We start from the raw sequence: 14,873 nt of genomic DNA on the forward strand, positions 1-14,873 counted from the left end.
AGTTGATGCCAGCGCTTCCAAAACCATCGAGTGACGGCACCCGGGTGCGGATGGCACAGCCTGTGCTCGGGAGGCGCCTCATTTCGGTTTATATTTGACCTGCGGAGGAAAACACAAAGAGAAAGATCCATATTTTTCCTGCTTTCTTCCTGTAAGGCACCACACAGCCGGTTATTGACGGGGTAATTATACCCCAGAGGAGTGGTTGTTTATAAAAGCAGCGTGATTCAGGGGGGCTGGAAAGGGTTAACAACCTCAAATTATGTTGGCCCGACCGGAGAACCATAAACAGGAAGCTCTCCAGAAAAGAATTTACATTTAAAGCTGGTGACTCAGGTTGGCCGGTGCTGCCTTAGGTGCGCACGGGCCCCGGCTCCTTACCGGCCCTAATTACACCGTCGGGTGGAAAAACCAAGACCGGGGGTCGGGTTGGCGGATAATCTTGGATTTTGCTTCATCGGCGTGGATGACGCGCGGCCTCGTCGCAAACGCTTTCTCCCATTGCGTGGTGTTGCTTTTTGGGGGATTTAGGCCATAAATGGGTCATCTTTGCTTTTCGTGTTCTGGTCTTTAAGATCCACGTTCTTCTGACCCTTTTAGAGTTGGTGGTTGAGTAGTTTTCTGGCTGTTACGTTTAATTTGAAGGCAGAAAATGGTGCAGCGTTGCTTTTGATGTGAAATGCTGTAGTGGTGAACTCCAAGAAGAAATAATATGGGACTTGGGGACTATTAGTAAAAGGAGGAGTGAGGTTAACGCCAGATAGATCCACACCGATCATATTATGGTAATAGAAATATTTGGGGGGTTCTAGTCATCCCATTGAGCCGTGTTACAGCAGCGCTGGTGAGGGGGAATTTGTGCTTTTAAAATTAAAGTTCTAAAATCCACATTTTTGGGTTAGTGTGAGAATTCGGGCTCGTCCAAGAGGGACTTGGGCACCGTCCCAAGGAGCGCGTGGTGCGGTTGGGATGGGGCGCCGAGGCAGCCCTGGGAAAAGACACTTGCATTTCATCACCAGCCCAATTCTCCCTTTTCAGTTAAAGCTGTACGGTGCAGAAAACATCCGGAGATTATGGACGAGATGCTTTAGCCAAGCAGCGCCTTGAAATACATTGAAAACAGCAGTGGAATTCCTGGATTTTTATTACACTGATAGGTGAAAGAAATCCAATTATTTCCAGGACGGCTGCATGGCTGTACCCATCTGACCCAGCCACCCGTGCATATGTTGTGTAATTTATTTGGAGTACTCTTCACCTTTGAGCTCGCTCGCGTGGGGAAAAGCATTCAGGTAACCCAGATTTGACTAGCAACCATATTAAAGATTTTAAGAATGAAGGTTGTTGTGCTGGCAGGTGAGCGGCTCCTACAGCTGTTGTACCAGAGAAATCCTTTGAAGCAGCTCACAGCTCCAGACACTCGCCTTGTTACTTTTTTTAATACCCTCTTTCTAAATATTTACAGGGTTTGTTATTTCTTTATTTATTTTTTTTCCCTCCCCTTCGGATTTGTTTTTAAACAGAGCGTGTTCTTCAGCTGCTTTATTTTGCCAAGGAACGCCTGGAGCATCCATCGCGTGTATTTGCTTTCCTAGGATGGAGATGCTGGGAGGCAGCAGCTCTGGGAGGGGGGACCACGCCGCCCAGAAAAGGGGTGTTGCTGCCCCGAAACCAGCCCTTCTCACCCCAAAACCCATCACCCAGCATGAGACCCGCGGGGCTGCCCGTTTGAAACCATCACCGCTCGCTCACACCTCCCCTCTCCTCTCTTTTCCAGGATACCGTTCAAGATCGGGCAGCCCAAGAAACAGCTTGTACCCAAGACTGTGAGTAAACCAGTTTTGCCCCTTTTTTAGCTCCAGCTTTTTGATCATGTGGCTGATGAGTCAAGCCGGCACTTTGACTCGTCCCATTTTGCCAGCGTGTGCCTGTGCGCGCGTGGGAGGGAGATGTGAGCGAGCAGAACCTGTTGCCGCGTGTGACCAACTCTCGGTTCCTCGTGCGACGAGTGAGGGGGAGCCCCAACCGGGGAGAGTATTTTGGGTTTGGGATCTGTTTAATTTTAATAGTTTTTTTGCTTTTTTGCTTTTTGGGGGGTGGCGAGGGGAAGAGCTCTTTTGGGCTGGCACAGTTTTCCTCGGAGATGGCTGAACGGGCTTCCTTCCTTCCTTCCTTCTTTCAGCAATGGCTTGTTTGTTCATCCTTTCTGAGCAGATGGAGGAGGAGGAGTGGTTCAGATCGCTGAATATAACTGTTTCCAAAGAAAGGCTTATAAGCTGAGATGCTTAGTGCTCGGGCGTGAATTAATTTGTGCTGCACAGCATTTGCTTTAAAAGCAAATTAAAAAAGCATTTTGTATTCTCGTGTCTTTGAGACTCGTAGCCCAAGTGCTGCTGCTCGCAGCTGGCTGTGGTATTTTCCCTCCTTAAGCAGATGGTCTTTGCCTTTGTCCCGTGTGAAAAAAGAAGCTGTGGGACCTCACAGTAGCTGTCCCTGAAAAACTAACCTGCCTACCTGCTCTAAAATAAGTGCCCGGCAGCGAGTGCGGTGGAGACCTTGTCTTTATAACGGCGTCGGTGACCTAATCCCTCCAACAGACTGACATCTCTGATCCTTCCTCTCCGGGACGCTCATCACTGCTAATTCCTTAGCCTGCGTGGGCACTCGTGTTTATGGGGCAGTTTCTCCTTGGGACATGACATTTTCCCCCGGAGGCAAAGGGCTAATTCCACCACTCCCTTGGTGTCTTGGTTTGCCGTGTTTTATTTTCAAGGATTTGGTTAGTTGTCTGCTGCCGTAGAGCAGCAATTTTCTGTAACGGCTCCAAACTGTCAGTACAAAATTTAAGCCAGGCAAGCGATGAAGACAAGGGCTGGTAAAATTCCTCAACGGTTTTTGTGTCTCTTCAGCTGCCCTTTCTCTGGCGGGGGGAAGTGCTGCTGTCTGCGGTCCCCGGGACACCCAGCCCACCAGCCTCAGCTCTTCACACCCCTTCCAGTTCATTTCGGGAGCCCCCACGTTGCCTCGCTCCACGAGATTGTGCCTCTCGGCCTCTTTGCGGTGTTTCCAACACCCGTGTCCTTCCAGGCGGTTGCACGAACCAACCGCTCTGCAGCTCCGGGTGTCTTGGCCGCCTTTCTTGGCCGTCTCCATCCCACCCATTCTCACATCCGAGTCGACTATACTCTTTTTCTCTTGCCAGCGCTTGCTGATTCCCGTCCGCTCCTGCTGCGTTTGCTGCTGCGAGAGGTTTGTCTGGGAGACCTGGTCTCCCCCGTGCCGTGAAATCAGCCGTCCCAGAGCTGTGTCAGGAGCTTGGACTCGGTGCAGATGAACGGTTGCACCTTGAGAGCTTTCCCTGAGCTGCTGGGGCAGTTGGCAGGCGTTGCTTTTGTATATATATGTGTGCATTAAATAGAACAGCTCAGAATATCCAGTAGGCAGAGGTTCATTCAGCAGCACAAGTGCTTCCAGGCCTTGCCTTTCCCTCCCTTCCTTCCTTCCTTCCTTCCTTCCTTCCTTCCTTCCTTCCTTCCTTCCTTCCTTCCTTCCTTCCTTCCTTCCTTCCTTCCTTCCTTCCTTCCTTCCTTCCTTCCTTCCTTCCTCCTCTTCCTCCTCTTCCTCCTCTTCCTCCTCTTCCTCCTCTTCCTCCTCTTCCTCCTCTTCCTCCTCTTCCTCCTCTTCCTCCTCTTCCTCCTCATCTCCCCCAAGAAGAACAACAAGTTCTTATGTAGTGACTCGGTAGCTCAGAGTCAGACGCTGATTTTCAAACGGCTTCCACTCGCCATGTGTTGACGACGACGATACTTCCCATGCAGCAGATCCGTGGAGAGCAGGAAACAGGAAGCCCAAAGCTCCGCAACCCCACAGCAAGTGTAAAGTCACAGCTCTTCAAAGAAGAACAAAACGGCAGGAAACCACCGATCCCCCTGGGGTTCAGCACTGGGGCTGCTTTGTAGCTCCGGTCCTCCCAGTCGCAGGCTGAGACGCTCCAGCTATGCGGGCCTGGGGACCCGCGGTTGCTGGGGAGGTGTGGGGTGTTCCAGATGTTGGCCTCTGGAGCCGCTGCAGGAAGTGGGAAGGTGTGGCAGCTCCAGGGCCGCGGCCCCAGCCCCGCAGAGGGGAAGTGGTTGTGGGTAGAGGTTCTCCCACTCGCAGAGACTGGACCACAAAAGAGGAGGAGAGGGGAGCAAGAAAATCAATAAAGCATTTGTTAGGATCTAACTTCTTTGGCTCTCCGCAACTCGAGCGCAGGGGAGGGGAGAATCGCTTTGCTGAAAGAGGCTTGGCTTGCTGGTGAGCCTTTTTTTTCCCTCTTCTTGATGAAACGATGCTGGGGTTGGTGTCAAATCTAGGCCGGCAGTAGTACTGAAAAGCAATTTGCTTAGGCTGCCGAGGGAATTAGTCATGACTCCCCATGCCCACTCGCTTGTGATCCTTTGAAGAAGGGCATGGTGTCAGCCGCGGTTTAGCTCTTCAGGTAGAAGGAAAAACCCCCATAGAAAAATAATCGGCTGGTGAACTGAAGTGATCTCCCGCCCCCCAGACATGCCTCTGCTTTGTTTCCACCTTAACCTGGGCAAATCCAATTCCAGACAGCGTAATCTCTCCCCTCCTCTCCCCTGAAAAGAGCAGCTGTCACCGGGCTCGGTGGGAGGATCTGCTGAACAGAGGGGACCTGCAGAGGACACAGCAACACAGCCCAATTAAACTAATGCCCAGTGATAGGACTTAAACCTGTTAGAATTATATCTCTCTTGCAGAATGTTTATTGCTCGAAGCCGCCGCAGCGATGAAGCCTCTTATGGCAGAGATGTTCTCCCCCAGGGCCCGAGCAGAGGTTACGCTGGAACCAGCGCTGCGCTTGTTTTCCGAGCTCACTGAAGTTCACCTGCGTCACCCGGGGCTTGTTCCCCGCTCTTCACCGGGGCTCGGGTTATCCGAACCGGCAGGTTGTTGAGAAGAACCATCCGCACATCCCCACGGGGCACGGAGCCGTGGAAATCAACCCTCTCTTGGGATGGGGCAACCCAGCAGAGCCCCTTCGCATCCCCCAGCTTTTCCCCCTTCCTTCGCCCTCCCTGGGCTGACTCAGACGATTCGCCTCCCTCCTCCTCGCTGGCTTAACCTCGGGTGAGTCAGCTCGGCCGGGAGCGCAGACCCTGCCAAACCTCCCGCCTTGAGTCATCCCGCAGCTCTGCCTTCCCGGGGGAGCCCCGCGAGCAGCAGGATTCCACTGCAGCCTTTCTGGGCTCCACCGCCCGCCTGGAAATCCCCAAATATCCAAGCAAAACATCGCAGAAATGCCGTGGCAAAATCAAGCGATACCAGTTAAATAAGGATACTCATTTTCGCTCTCTTCCTTCAATCTTCAGCGGGACTTATCAGTGTGTGCGGTTCGGAGGCGCATCCTTTTTCCCTGAGCGGGCTGTTTTGAAAGCTTTCTTGCTAGGTGGGGGTTTGGGGAGCTTGCTGGGTGTTCCATGGAGTCCCAGAGACACCTGCACTCTGCTGCGTTGCTCTTGCACACAAAGCAAACATTCCCCCATGTTACTCGCACAAATCTTGCTTGATGGCGTGGCAGAAGTTCCAGGTTATAGCAGAATTCTTGGCCTAATTTTATGGGCTGCTTTTTTTTTTCTGGAGGGGAAGGAGGAGGAAGAATTTGCTTCCCTTTTTCCCAAGACCCACAAAGAGACTGAGACCACTGGAACGTGTAGAAATCAGCTAGTCCTCCTCCAGGAAAAGAAATGAACCTCAGGGGAATAAGAAGGTTCATCACAGTCCCTTATTTCCATCTCTTTGTAGTGTTGGCTTTGGTCTTTCTTCGTTGCCTTGTAACCATGGTGTCGATTATGATATTGCCCTTAAAGCGGGAGGGCTGTTATCAGGGGTGGAAGGCCCGGTGTTTGCAAACAGAAATAACCGGGTGAAAAAGGAAAATGTCCTTTATTTCAATGGTTTTGAGAACTCATCGTTCTCCATGTAGATTTAAATAAAACCCCAGAGCCGAGCGATCTCGCATTAACGAGCCCGTATGCCCAGAAGAAAAAGCGTTCGCTACAGAAACACGTTTTGATTTCTGAGTTTTCAGAGAGAAGCTGCACAGAAGTGGGATTATTTTAATATCACGGAAACTTCCCTCCAGGATATTGTAATTTCCTTGCCTGTACTTCTTGTTCTCGTTCCCCTTAACGTGATAATCCTATCCGTAGCCTTTTGCCGTGAGTGTTGGGGACGTGTGGCCGTTGACGATCGCGACTGGGAGCGGGAATTACTGTGTGCTCTGCAGAACGTGCTCGCTTTGCTCGCAGCTTCTCCTCCGATCCGCGGGTCGCTGCCGCCTGCGAATCTACACGGCGGGAGCACGTGAGAGCGGCTTTTTCTGTTACATATCTGGGCTCCCGCGACGCAAACGAGAGCGGCGATGACTGGGAGCCAGTTGCTACTGTGGGCGTGAAAAATAAGAGCAATCCTTGGGCAGCTGTCTCTGCATGGATGGCGCTGGAGACGTGAGTCAGGCCGGGCAGCTGAAGCAGATTCACCTCCGTCCTATGGAGAAAGCGCCCGGGCAAACCGTGATGGGTGTTTTGGGGGGTTCACATCACCCGGGGGGGTCACAGGGTGGGGACGTTTTGCCTCGTTCGTATCCATTAGGCGTTTGTCTCCACTCATGGTGCACAAACAGTGAAGAAGAAAGGGGTGCACACCGTGAATCTTTAATTTCATAGCCAAACCCTCTGTTTTTTGGAGGAGACACAAGAGAACACGAAGAGGGCTGGAGCTCCGTGCCAGGGCCAGGACATCACCCCCCTTCAAAGCGCATATTTCTTGAGTTCTGCCCGACCCTCTCTGCTTTGCGACCAAAACAATTCACACATAAGGCGTATAAATAGAGCGCAGTACTCCCTGGTTATTTTAGCAGCCGGAACAGCCATAGAAAATCGAGGGTGATTTGTTTCTCTGTTTTTCTGTTCCCCTGTGTGCTGGTTCCCTGACCCCCCGGCACCAGCTGCTGCGGATTTCTGCAGAACCGCCAAGCGGGCAGGAGCGTGTGAGCTGCCCCCGCGCTGCTCCCTGCCTGTTCCCCAGCGAGACCATTTTTAGCAGCACCAAAGGGAGCTGGAGCTCGGCAGAGGGGGGGTTTTTACGCGGTGGGGAGCGCCAGGACGCGTCCCCCGGATGGTGGGAGCTGATGGTGCGGACAGCTGGCCAGGATCGCCGCTCGCCGCCTGCCTTCACGTCGGGCTGCTCCTATCGCTCTGGAGTTCAACTGGATCCGAAAGCGCAGACGAAAAGGATATTTAGAAACGGAGGTTTCGAGAAAACCGATATTCCTGCGCTCCGTCTTAAAATACTGCTCTTTTAATAGCAGTTTTGATTGAAAAGCAAATGTCCCTTTTTAAGCGTTCTGGTTTCACATGATGCTGTTGCATCGAGCCTGGGTTTGTGAAATCCCGAGGACAGCGTGAAGATTTGGAACAAACCTTTGGATCCTTCTAGTCCTGGCTGCTCGCAATATTAGCATTTCCTTAATAGCTTGACAACACAAACGAACCCAGTTTTGATCCCATGACAACAAAAGCGCATGTATTTACTCTTGGCTGGTCAATTGAAATCCATTTGCTTATTTGGTCGGCGAGGTGTGGAATGAATGTTTGAGTGTGTGTTAAAACAGTCAGCATGGAAGGAAAATTCCTTAAAATATCTCGTATCGCTGGAGATCTGCTGCCAGATAGCAAGTAGGAGGGAGCAGTCATTGATGTAGTGTCGGGAGAAGGCTGTTCCTTAGCTCAAGCTGCTTGGACCAGCGCTCCAGATGAAACGTTTCATCGGAGGGAGCTGTCGCAGGAATAGAGTATCGAGGGGGCAAATAATGCGGGGACAGGAGGACAAAACTTCGTCTATTTTGAAGCGTAGCTCCCGTTGCAGCTGCAGCGCTTCCCACAGGTAGTTGTCGCTCCGGGCTCTGCTGCGGTGGCTTTGAGCTGATTTCCATCTCTTCTTTCCGCAGGTGGAGAGAGACTTTGAGAGGGAATATGGAAAGCTCCAGCAGTGAGTATCAACCACACCAGTCAAACAGGAACAGCGACATAGTTCTCTCTTGTGCCCTCTCATCGCATCTTCCTGGGAAGTGTCAGCCGGTTGTGCTCTTCCCAGCAAATCACTCGCTGCCCTGTAATTTCTAATTCTTCCGAGTTTCTCTGGGTGTTCAAAGGTGGCCTAAGAAGTATTTGCGGTAGGGTTGAGCTTTGCAGATTGCGGCAGCTCTGAAGTAAGAAGTGTAAAATTGCCAGAAAAGTGCCAGCTCAACACCTCTGAGGGCAAATACTGGTTTTACCGTACTGCCTGTGTCACATAAGCTCACACTTATCACCTGGAAGCATTTGGCTCTGCCATTTCTGGTACGACTTAAAAAAATGTGTGACTTTGAATAAGAGAAAAGGTTGAAAACCATCTGAAAACAACCAGAAAAGGTTGGGCAGCACTGAACTTTCGCAGAGCCTTGCCTCGGTATTTTTAACTCACAACAGAAGCCAGCATATTCAGCCCGTAAATGATTTGTTGCACGTATGATACACTTCGGTTTGTTTCTTTCCAAGATTCAGACTTTGCCTTGTTCTCCCATCTTTCAGATTGGAAGATCAGACCAAAAAACTTCAGAAGGATATGAAGAAAAGCACAGATGCAGACTTGGGTATGTGACTGTAGGATACATAGACTGTGAACTTGGCCACAGAGAGACGAAGTGACTTTTCTCGAGATCACATGAGTAATCTGTGACAAGTCTGGAAAACAAATCTCGCTCTCAGTCCCACTCAGTTTGCTTAGTTACAAGGCCATCTGCACAAGGGCTGCTGAGCCGCATCTCAGCCGAGGGAACAGCAAGTATGTTATGGGCTCAGTCCCTGTCTCTGGAGCTGCGCCTTGCTGGGTGGCCTTGGACAAGCCGCTTCTTTTCTTTGCCTCGGTTTCCACAACCAAAAAATAGGTGTAATGATTCCAGTGTGTTCAGCCTGGATAAGACGGGACTAAGGGGAGACCTTATCGTGGTCTGCAGGTCCTCATAAGGGGAGGAGGAGGGACAGACGCTGATCTCTTTAGCGACTAGTGATAGGACCCAAGGGAATGGCAGGAAGATGGAATCATAGAATAATTTTGGTTCAAGAGGCCCTCAAGATCATGGAGTCCACCCGTTCCCCCACCCCTGGCACTGAGAACCTCATCTCCGTCTGTTCAGCCTCTCCAGGGATGGTGACTCCCTGGTGGCAGATGTGCCAGCGCAGGTTCAGGTTGGACATTAGGAGAAGGTTCTTCAGCCAGAGGTCGGTGGAGCACTGAAACAGGGTCCCTAGGTAGGTAGTTCCAGCCCTAACCCTGACAATATTCAAGAAGCAATTGGACAATTTGAATTTCGGGGTTGTCCCGTGCAGGAACAGGGTTGTGGTCATCCTTGCGTGTCCCTTCCAGCGCAGGACATTCTGTGATTCTCCAGTAGGAAAGCGGTGTGACCACAGCACATGGCGCAGGTTTGAAGGAAGATAGGAGGGAGGAGAAGATGGAGAGAGGTTGATTTTGTGGGTGCCGGTTATACCCAGATGGCTTTTCTCAGCGTGCGGTTTGGAGCCCTCCCGGTTTGCAGCGGGGCCCCCGCAGCTCGGCAGCCAAGGCAGACGCACCAGCGCAAACAGGTGTGGGCTGGACTGGTCCAACATCGTCTGCTGGGAGTTCGGTTCACGAGGGGGTGGGAAGGAGCCCCAGCGGGTGCTTTGCCTGGTGAATTTGGGGCTTCCCATGCTGCAGGTTTTCACCTGTGTGTCTGCACACTCCGATATCGCCCGGCGTACGAACACATCCCACGTTCTCCCACCCTGCCCAGTGCGTGCACAGGGAGGGCGGTGGGAAAGGCACCAGCAGCCGGCGCTGCCAGGACTCCTTTCCAGGGTGAAAACTGCTCTTTCTGGGGACTTTGGTCATTGTCAGGGATCCGTGGTAAGTTTTTCCTCGTTAAGGATTCCCCTCCCCTCCCTTGCAGTGGGCGTTGTTTATATGGAGCATTTCAAGTCCCAGAGGAGCTGTGGGAGGACTTTCTTTTTCCGTTCTGCTACATGGCAGAGTCACAAATGAGCCTTGGCCAGATCCAGCGAGATCTGATTTCTCATTTAAAGGCATGAAATCATGAGTGTAAGGGAAGATTTTGAATGTGGTGTGGTGAGGGACGGCTGAAGGAGAAGGAGATCGATGTGACCAAGCGCTGAGGACTGTTTCCTTCACCTGGCAGCGCCCGTTCCCAAGAGGAGATTGTGATTTTTCAGCCCCCATATCCGACGCGTATGGCCGTATATCGGCATCATTGTGTCCTCCCGAGCATCTCCGGAGCCTCTTATTTCTTCCACTGTACCTCTGTGCCTTGGGGGTTGATTATTCACTGCCCGCAAACCCTCCCTAGCAGACTGGACCTGGTGGCTCGAGTCTCCACCTTCTGCCAAAAAAAGATTCAGCTTAGAATGAGACCGATTCCTCCCGGAAAATGTTCCTGCAGGCTCGGCGTGGCGGGGAGAGGTCGCGGGTTATTAGCAGTGCTCTGTGGCTAAAGATCACTGACACCTTTTCCCCCCTCTTTTCAAACAAAATATGATCTTAAGGAGCAGGGGGATGTTCTTTAATTGGAGACAAAAGCTGCTGCTTTGATGCAGGTGACCTCCTCCATCCCCATGCCTCGGTTTTGCTCTCTAGAGTGTGCCTGCCCGTTCTCCACTGCATTTATCGTGATGTAAACCAGCAGTGATGCTGTGAAGTCACCTCCTTTGATTGGAGTCGCATCCCGCTTGTGTTTTGGAGTCTCATCCCGCGTGTTTTATGAGCAACGTGCGGTACAGACCCCATGAAGCGCACCCCGAGGGGCTGGCGATCCTCCCCCTTTCCTCTCCAATGCAGCGTGTCCTGGGCTCTGCAAAGTGCCTCGGGAACCACGGAACCTGCCACATTTTCCTTTTCAGAGCCGTACAGGTGAGGTCAGTGATGCAGGGGAAGTCCCTGGCTCAAAATCTCACCGAATGTGCCTGAAAACCCCCGGTTTGTGGCCTCTGGACCTGACCCCGCCGCTCCCCTCGCTGCAAGCACTTCCAACCTTCTCCTTGTGAAGGGAAACTCATTTTTCCTCCAGCTGAAGGAGTTCTGCCGCCCTTAACTCCATCCCATTTTGGCACAAATCCTTCCTCAGATGTGGTCACACATATGGATTATATCCCATCTGTTTAAAGGTTTAAACGCCTAAACCCTTCATGTTTGGATAATAGACGGATACGGTAGCTTTGTTATTCCGTAGTTAGTGTCTCGTTCTGCCTTGAGCTTCCCAGCTATTCCGCTTCTGAGCTCTCTGTATAATTGTGTGTAACCTTTAAATCAGAATGTTTAACCCCTTGATTTATGATCTTAAGCCCCATTATTCGGATGACTTTAACTTTTAATATCTGAGGGAGTGCAGTAGGAGTCTTTCCAAAGCTCTGCAGCACGGCTCAAGCATCTGGCTTTCTGATCTTAAACTGGAATAACTTCCAGCAACAGTGCTGACGAAAATTCTTCTTCATTCCCATTTATATAGATTCTTGCCTTTTTATTCGTGGTTTTTTTTTTTCCATTCTGTACCTTAGCTATTTTCTTGCTCTTTTGTAGTGGTCCTGTCATGGGGATTTAATTTTCCCTTTGAAGCCCGACTGTGGATAGGAAGCGAGACGTGTCTGATGGAAAACAAGCAAAAGTGCTCAGCGAGACGGGAACTGGAGCATCTCAGAGCGTGTCCTGGTGTTCCTGGTGACAGTTTCGGGGTCTGCAGAGGCTTCAGCCTTTGTGTTTCCCCCTGAATTGTGGGGTCTCTCTCCATGGACAGAAGGTTTAGGTTCATTGGGGGAAGGTGCTTGTCCAGCTTGTGTCTGTGCTGCTTGAAGTGCCTGTTTTGAGGGTAAAAGAGAAACCTCGTCTTCCAGTCCTGTCAGGCTGGTCCTTTCCAGCGCTAAACCCACTTCAAATCTATATTTCTATAAAGCCATTTGAAAGGCTTAATGGACTGTGATTTTTCTCATTGTGGAAGAGCTGTAGTGAGACTGAGAGTGACACTTAATAGTCTGTCGAGAAAAGGCATATGAAAAAACCCCCCATCTACATGTTTTTTAAGAGAACGGCGCTTTTGTTAGTCTGCGAATATTTCTGGCAACATCACAAGGCGCACACCGGAGTGGTTCAGACTTAGATAAACCCCAGTTCTCTGGGTGTTTATTTGAAGGAATTGGTGGCTCTTCCTTCCATGTCTCCCAACCACAAGTGAATATTTTCCTGAGAAGTTGTGCTATAAACCTGCTTTTGGTGGCTGAAATCCCTGATTTTTGTCCACAGGCAATGGGGAGTTGTATGTCTGGCCCACAGGCAGCTCCTGAGACATCATCCTTTCCCTTTCCCTTTCCCTTTCCCTTTCCCTTTCCTTTCCCTTTCCCTTTCCCTTTCCCTTTCCTTTCCTTTTCCCTTTCCCTTCCTTTCTTTCCATGCTCCTACAGCCATGTCCAAGTCGGCCGTTAAGATCTCCTCGGACCTGCTGTCCAACCCGCTGTGCGAGCAGGAGCCCGGCTTTCTGGAGATGGTCACGGCCTTCGACACGGCCATGAAGAGGATGGACTCCTTCAACCAGGAGAAGGTGAATATCTCCAAGCTACGAGTTTCTCAATAATCGTGCTCTTCATCTTCTTCTGACTCTGGTCGTGCTGGGGATTTCAGCTCATAGAACCATTTTGGTTGGAAAAGCTCCTTAAGGTCATCGAGTCCAACCATAACCCACCCCATGTCCTGAGAACCTCATGTCCGTCTGTCCAACCCTCCAGGGATGGTGACTCCAGCACTGCCCTGGGCAGCCTGTTCCAATGCCCCACAGCCCTTTGGGGATGAAATGATCCCAAATTTCCAACCTCACCCTCCCCTGGTGCAACTTGAGGCCGTTTCCTCTGCTCCTGGCGCTTGTTCCTGGGGAGCAGAGCCCGACCCCCCCCGGCTCCAAGCTCCTTTCAGGCAGTTCCGAGATCAGAAGGTCTCCCCTCAGCTCCTGTTCTCCAGCTGAACCCCCCCAGCTCCCTCAGCCTCTCCGTGGGAGAAATTTGCTCTTTTTCGGTGAAAGGGCGTTGTGGTTGTGCTCAGAAGCCCACATCACCCTATGGCAAGCGCTGTGCAAACATGTACCCTTGTGCAAACAGGCTTTTTCAACAAGCCTGACATATAATCATCCCTTTCGCTTCCAACAGGTGAATCAGATCCAAAAGACAGTCATAGAGCCTTTGAAAAAGTAAGTACCAGCGTTGCCTTATGAGCCATATCGAGTGTTTGTCATAACCGTGTACTTTAGGGATGCGTATCATCAAACGAGGTTAGAATCACCCCTTAGTAAAGAGGTAGTAGTGCACATCCCTGTGACAAAATGGCATTGTCCTCACTTTACTGGGGCACAGGGGGTTTAGCTGAGTCCATATGCTTATTTTGTGCCCAGGGTGAGGCCTTATTGTGCCTATGCCTGCCAGATGTTTTTACCTGTATGTTAAAGAACATTGAGTAACACTGAGTGCATTAAAGCATTCAACTTCTCTCCATTTATGTGTTGCTTGCTACTAACACTTTACTCCAAGGAGAAAAACGAACTGGGGGAAGCTCCAGCCCAGGTTGGGGAGACTTTCCTCGTTTAAACAGAAGTTTATTTCCTTTATAAGTTTTCTAAATAAGAAAAGAAGCGCATAAATCTTTTTAAGATACTCTTAGCGAAGGTTTTCCGGTGCAATCCCCTCCGTCTGCACCATTTCCAGCCGCATTTCAGCCGCTCCTCCAAATGTCCTCTGAAATCCTGAGGTTTGCTACAGGAACACAGCAAGCGAGCGAAAATAAAAATAAAATGCCTTTAATATGACAGTAAGTGTTGCAAATTGCTGAATAACAATTCGAGTTTAGGTTTGACACAGGGTGGGTTTTTTTTCTTAGTTTAAGTTGTTGTTTCTGCCCAAATCTGAAAGTAAAATCTCCTATACCACTTAGCGCATGAGGTTACAGCGCTTTTCTATCCGGGGGATGTTTGATGACTCAAGTTTCACCTTGGTCGTCTATCCACGACCAGAATTTCTTGATTATTTAAAGAAAAAAAAGGAAGAAAGAAGAAAACTTGGGCTTGTGCTGTGGAATTGTGTTGCTTATTATCTAGATTGTCCTCATGAAAGATACATTAACTTCTTCTTCCAGCATTCTGTTCAAATTGGAAGAAGGGTTTGCAGCTCTGAAATCTTCATGTTGTTTTGTGGTTTTTTTCCCCCAACTTCTGTTAGTTGACGAAATGAAAGATAATACTTTTTCCTGCAAACCTCGCCTTGTGTTTCAGACCCCGAGCAGCGTATGTGGCCGTTAATTCCCGACAATAAAGCCCTTTCCACGTCGTTCTATTCTGCGTTTCGCAGCCGTTGGCTGGGGATGCTCTGGATGCTGCCGTAGCACAAATGGTGTGGAAGGCGCAAAGACCCGTTTTCCTCTTATTTTGGGTTTGAGGCAGCTGTGCCAGATCACGTTATATTATTAATAGTCCTGCCGCAGGGAAATAGTGGAGTTTTGCTGTTGGTTTGTCCCTCCTCGGTGCGGTTTCACTGGGATGTTTCACCTCGTGGGGTGTAACGTTATCGGTTCAGTCCTTGCTTCAATTTCAGGGTGTTTACTTCAGCGTCCTGGCCGCTTTCCAGCCCTGGCAATTCTCTCCTCAAACTTCCTACATTTCCACTGGAAATACGGTATATTTTTCCCCCCCTTCCTGCCCTTTGGCACCTGCGTCCACTTAAACAGCTTATGCCTCATGCTGCATC

General features: G+C 50.4%; 1 protein-coding gene across 3 annotated transcripts in view; it reads left to right on the forward strand.

Moving 5' to 3' along the window:
• Positions 1–14,873, forward strand: part of BIN3 (bridging integrator 3) — a 35,790-nt gene that overhangs the window by 7,834 nt on the left and 13,083 nt on the right. For 2 of the 3 annotated variants that reach the window (XM_082072500.1, XM_082072502.1), the window contains exons 2-7: positions 1,778–1,826; positions 8,015–8,055; positions 8,637–8,698; positions 11,677–11,814; positions 12,552–12,688; positions 13,287–13,327. In XM_082072500.1, coding sequence (XP_081928626.1) covers positions 1,778–1,826; positions 8,015–8,055; positions 8,637–8,698; positions 11,677–11,814; positions 12,552–12,688; positions 13,287–13,327 — 468 coding nt within the window. The remainder of the gene's footprint in view (positions 1–1,777; positions 1,827–8,014; positions 8,056–8,636; positions 8,699–11,676; positions 11,815–12,551; positions 12,689–13,286; positions 13,328–14,873) is intronic. The other variant, XM_082072501.1, reaches the window with a different exon arrangement.

This window comes from Streptopelia decaocto (assembly GCF_964273445.1).
Source record: "Streptopelia decaocto genome assembly, chromosome: 25".
NCBI classification, from domain to species: Eukaryota; Metazoa; Chordata; class Aves; order Columbiformes; family Columbidae; genus Streptopelia; species Streptopelia decaocto.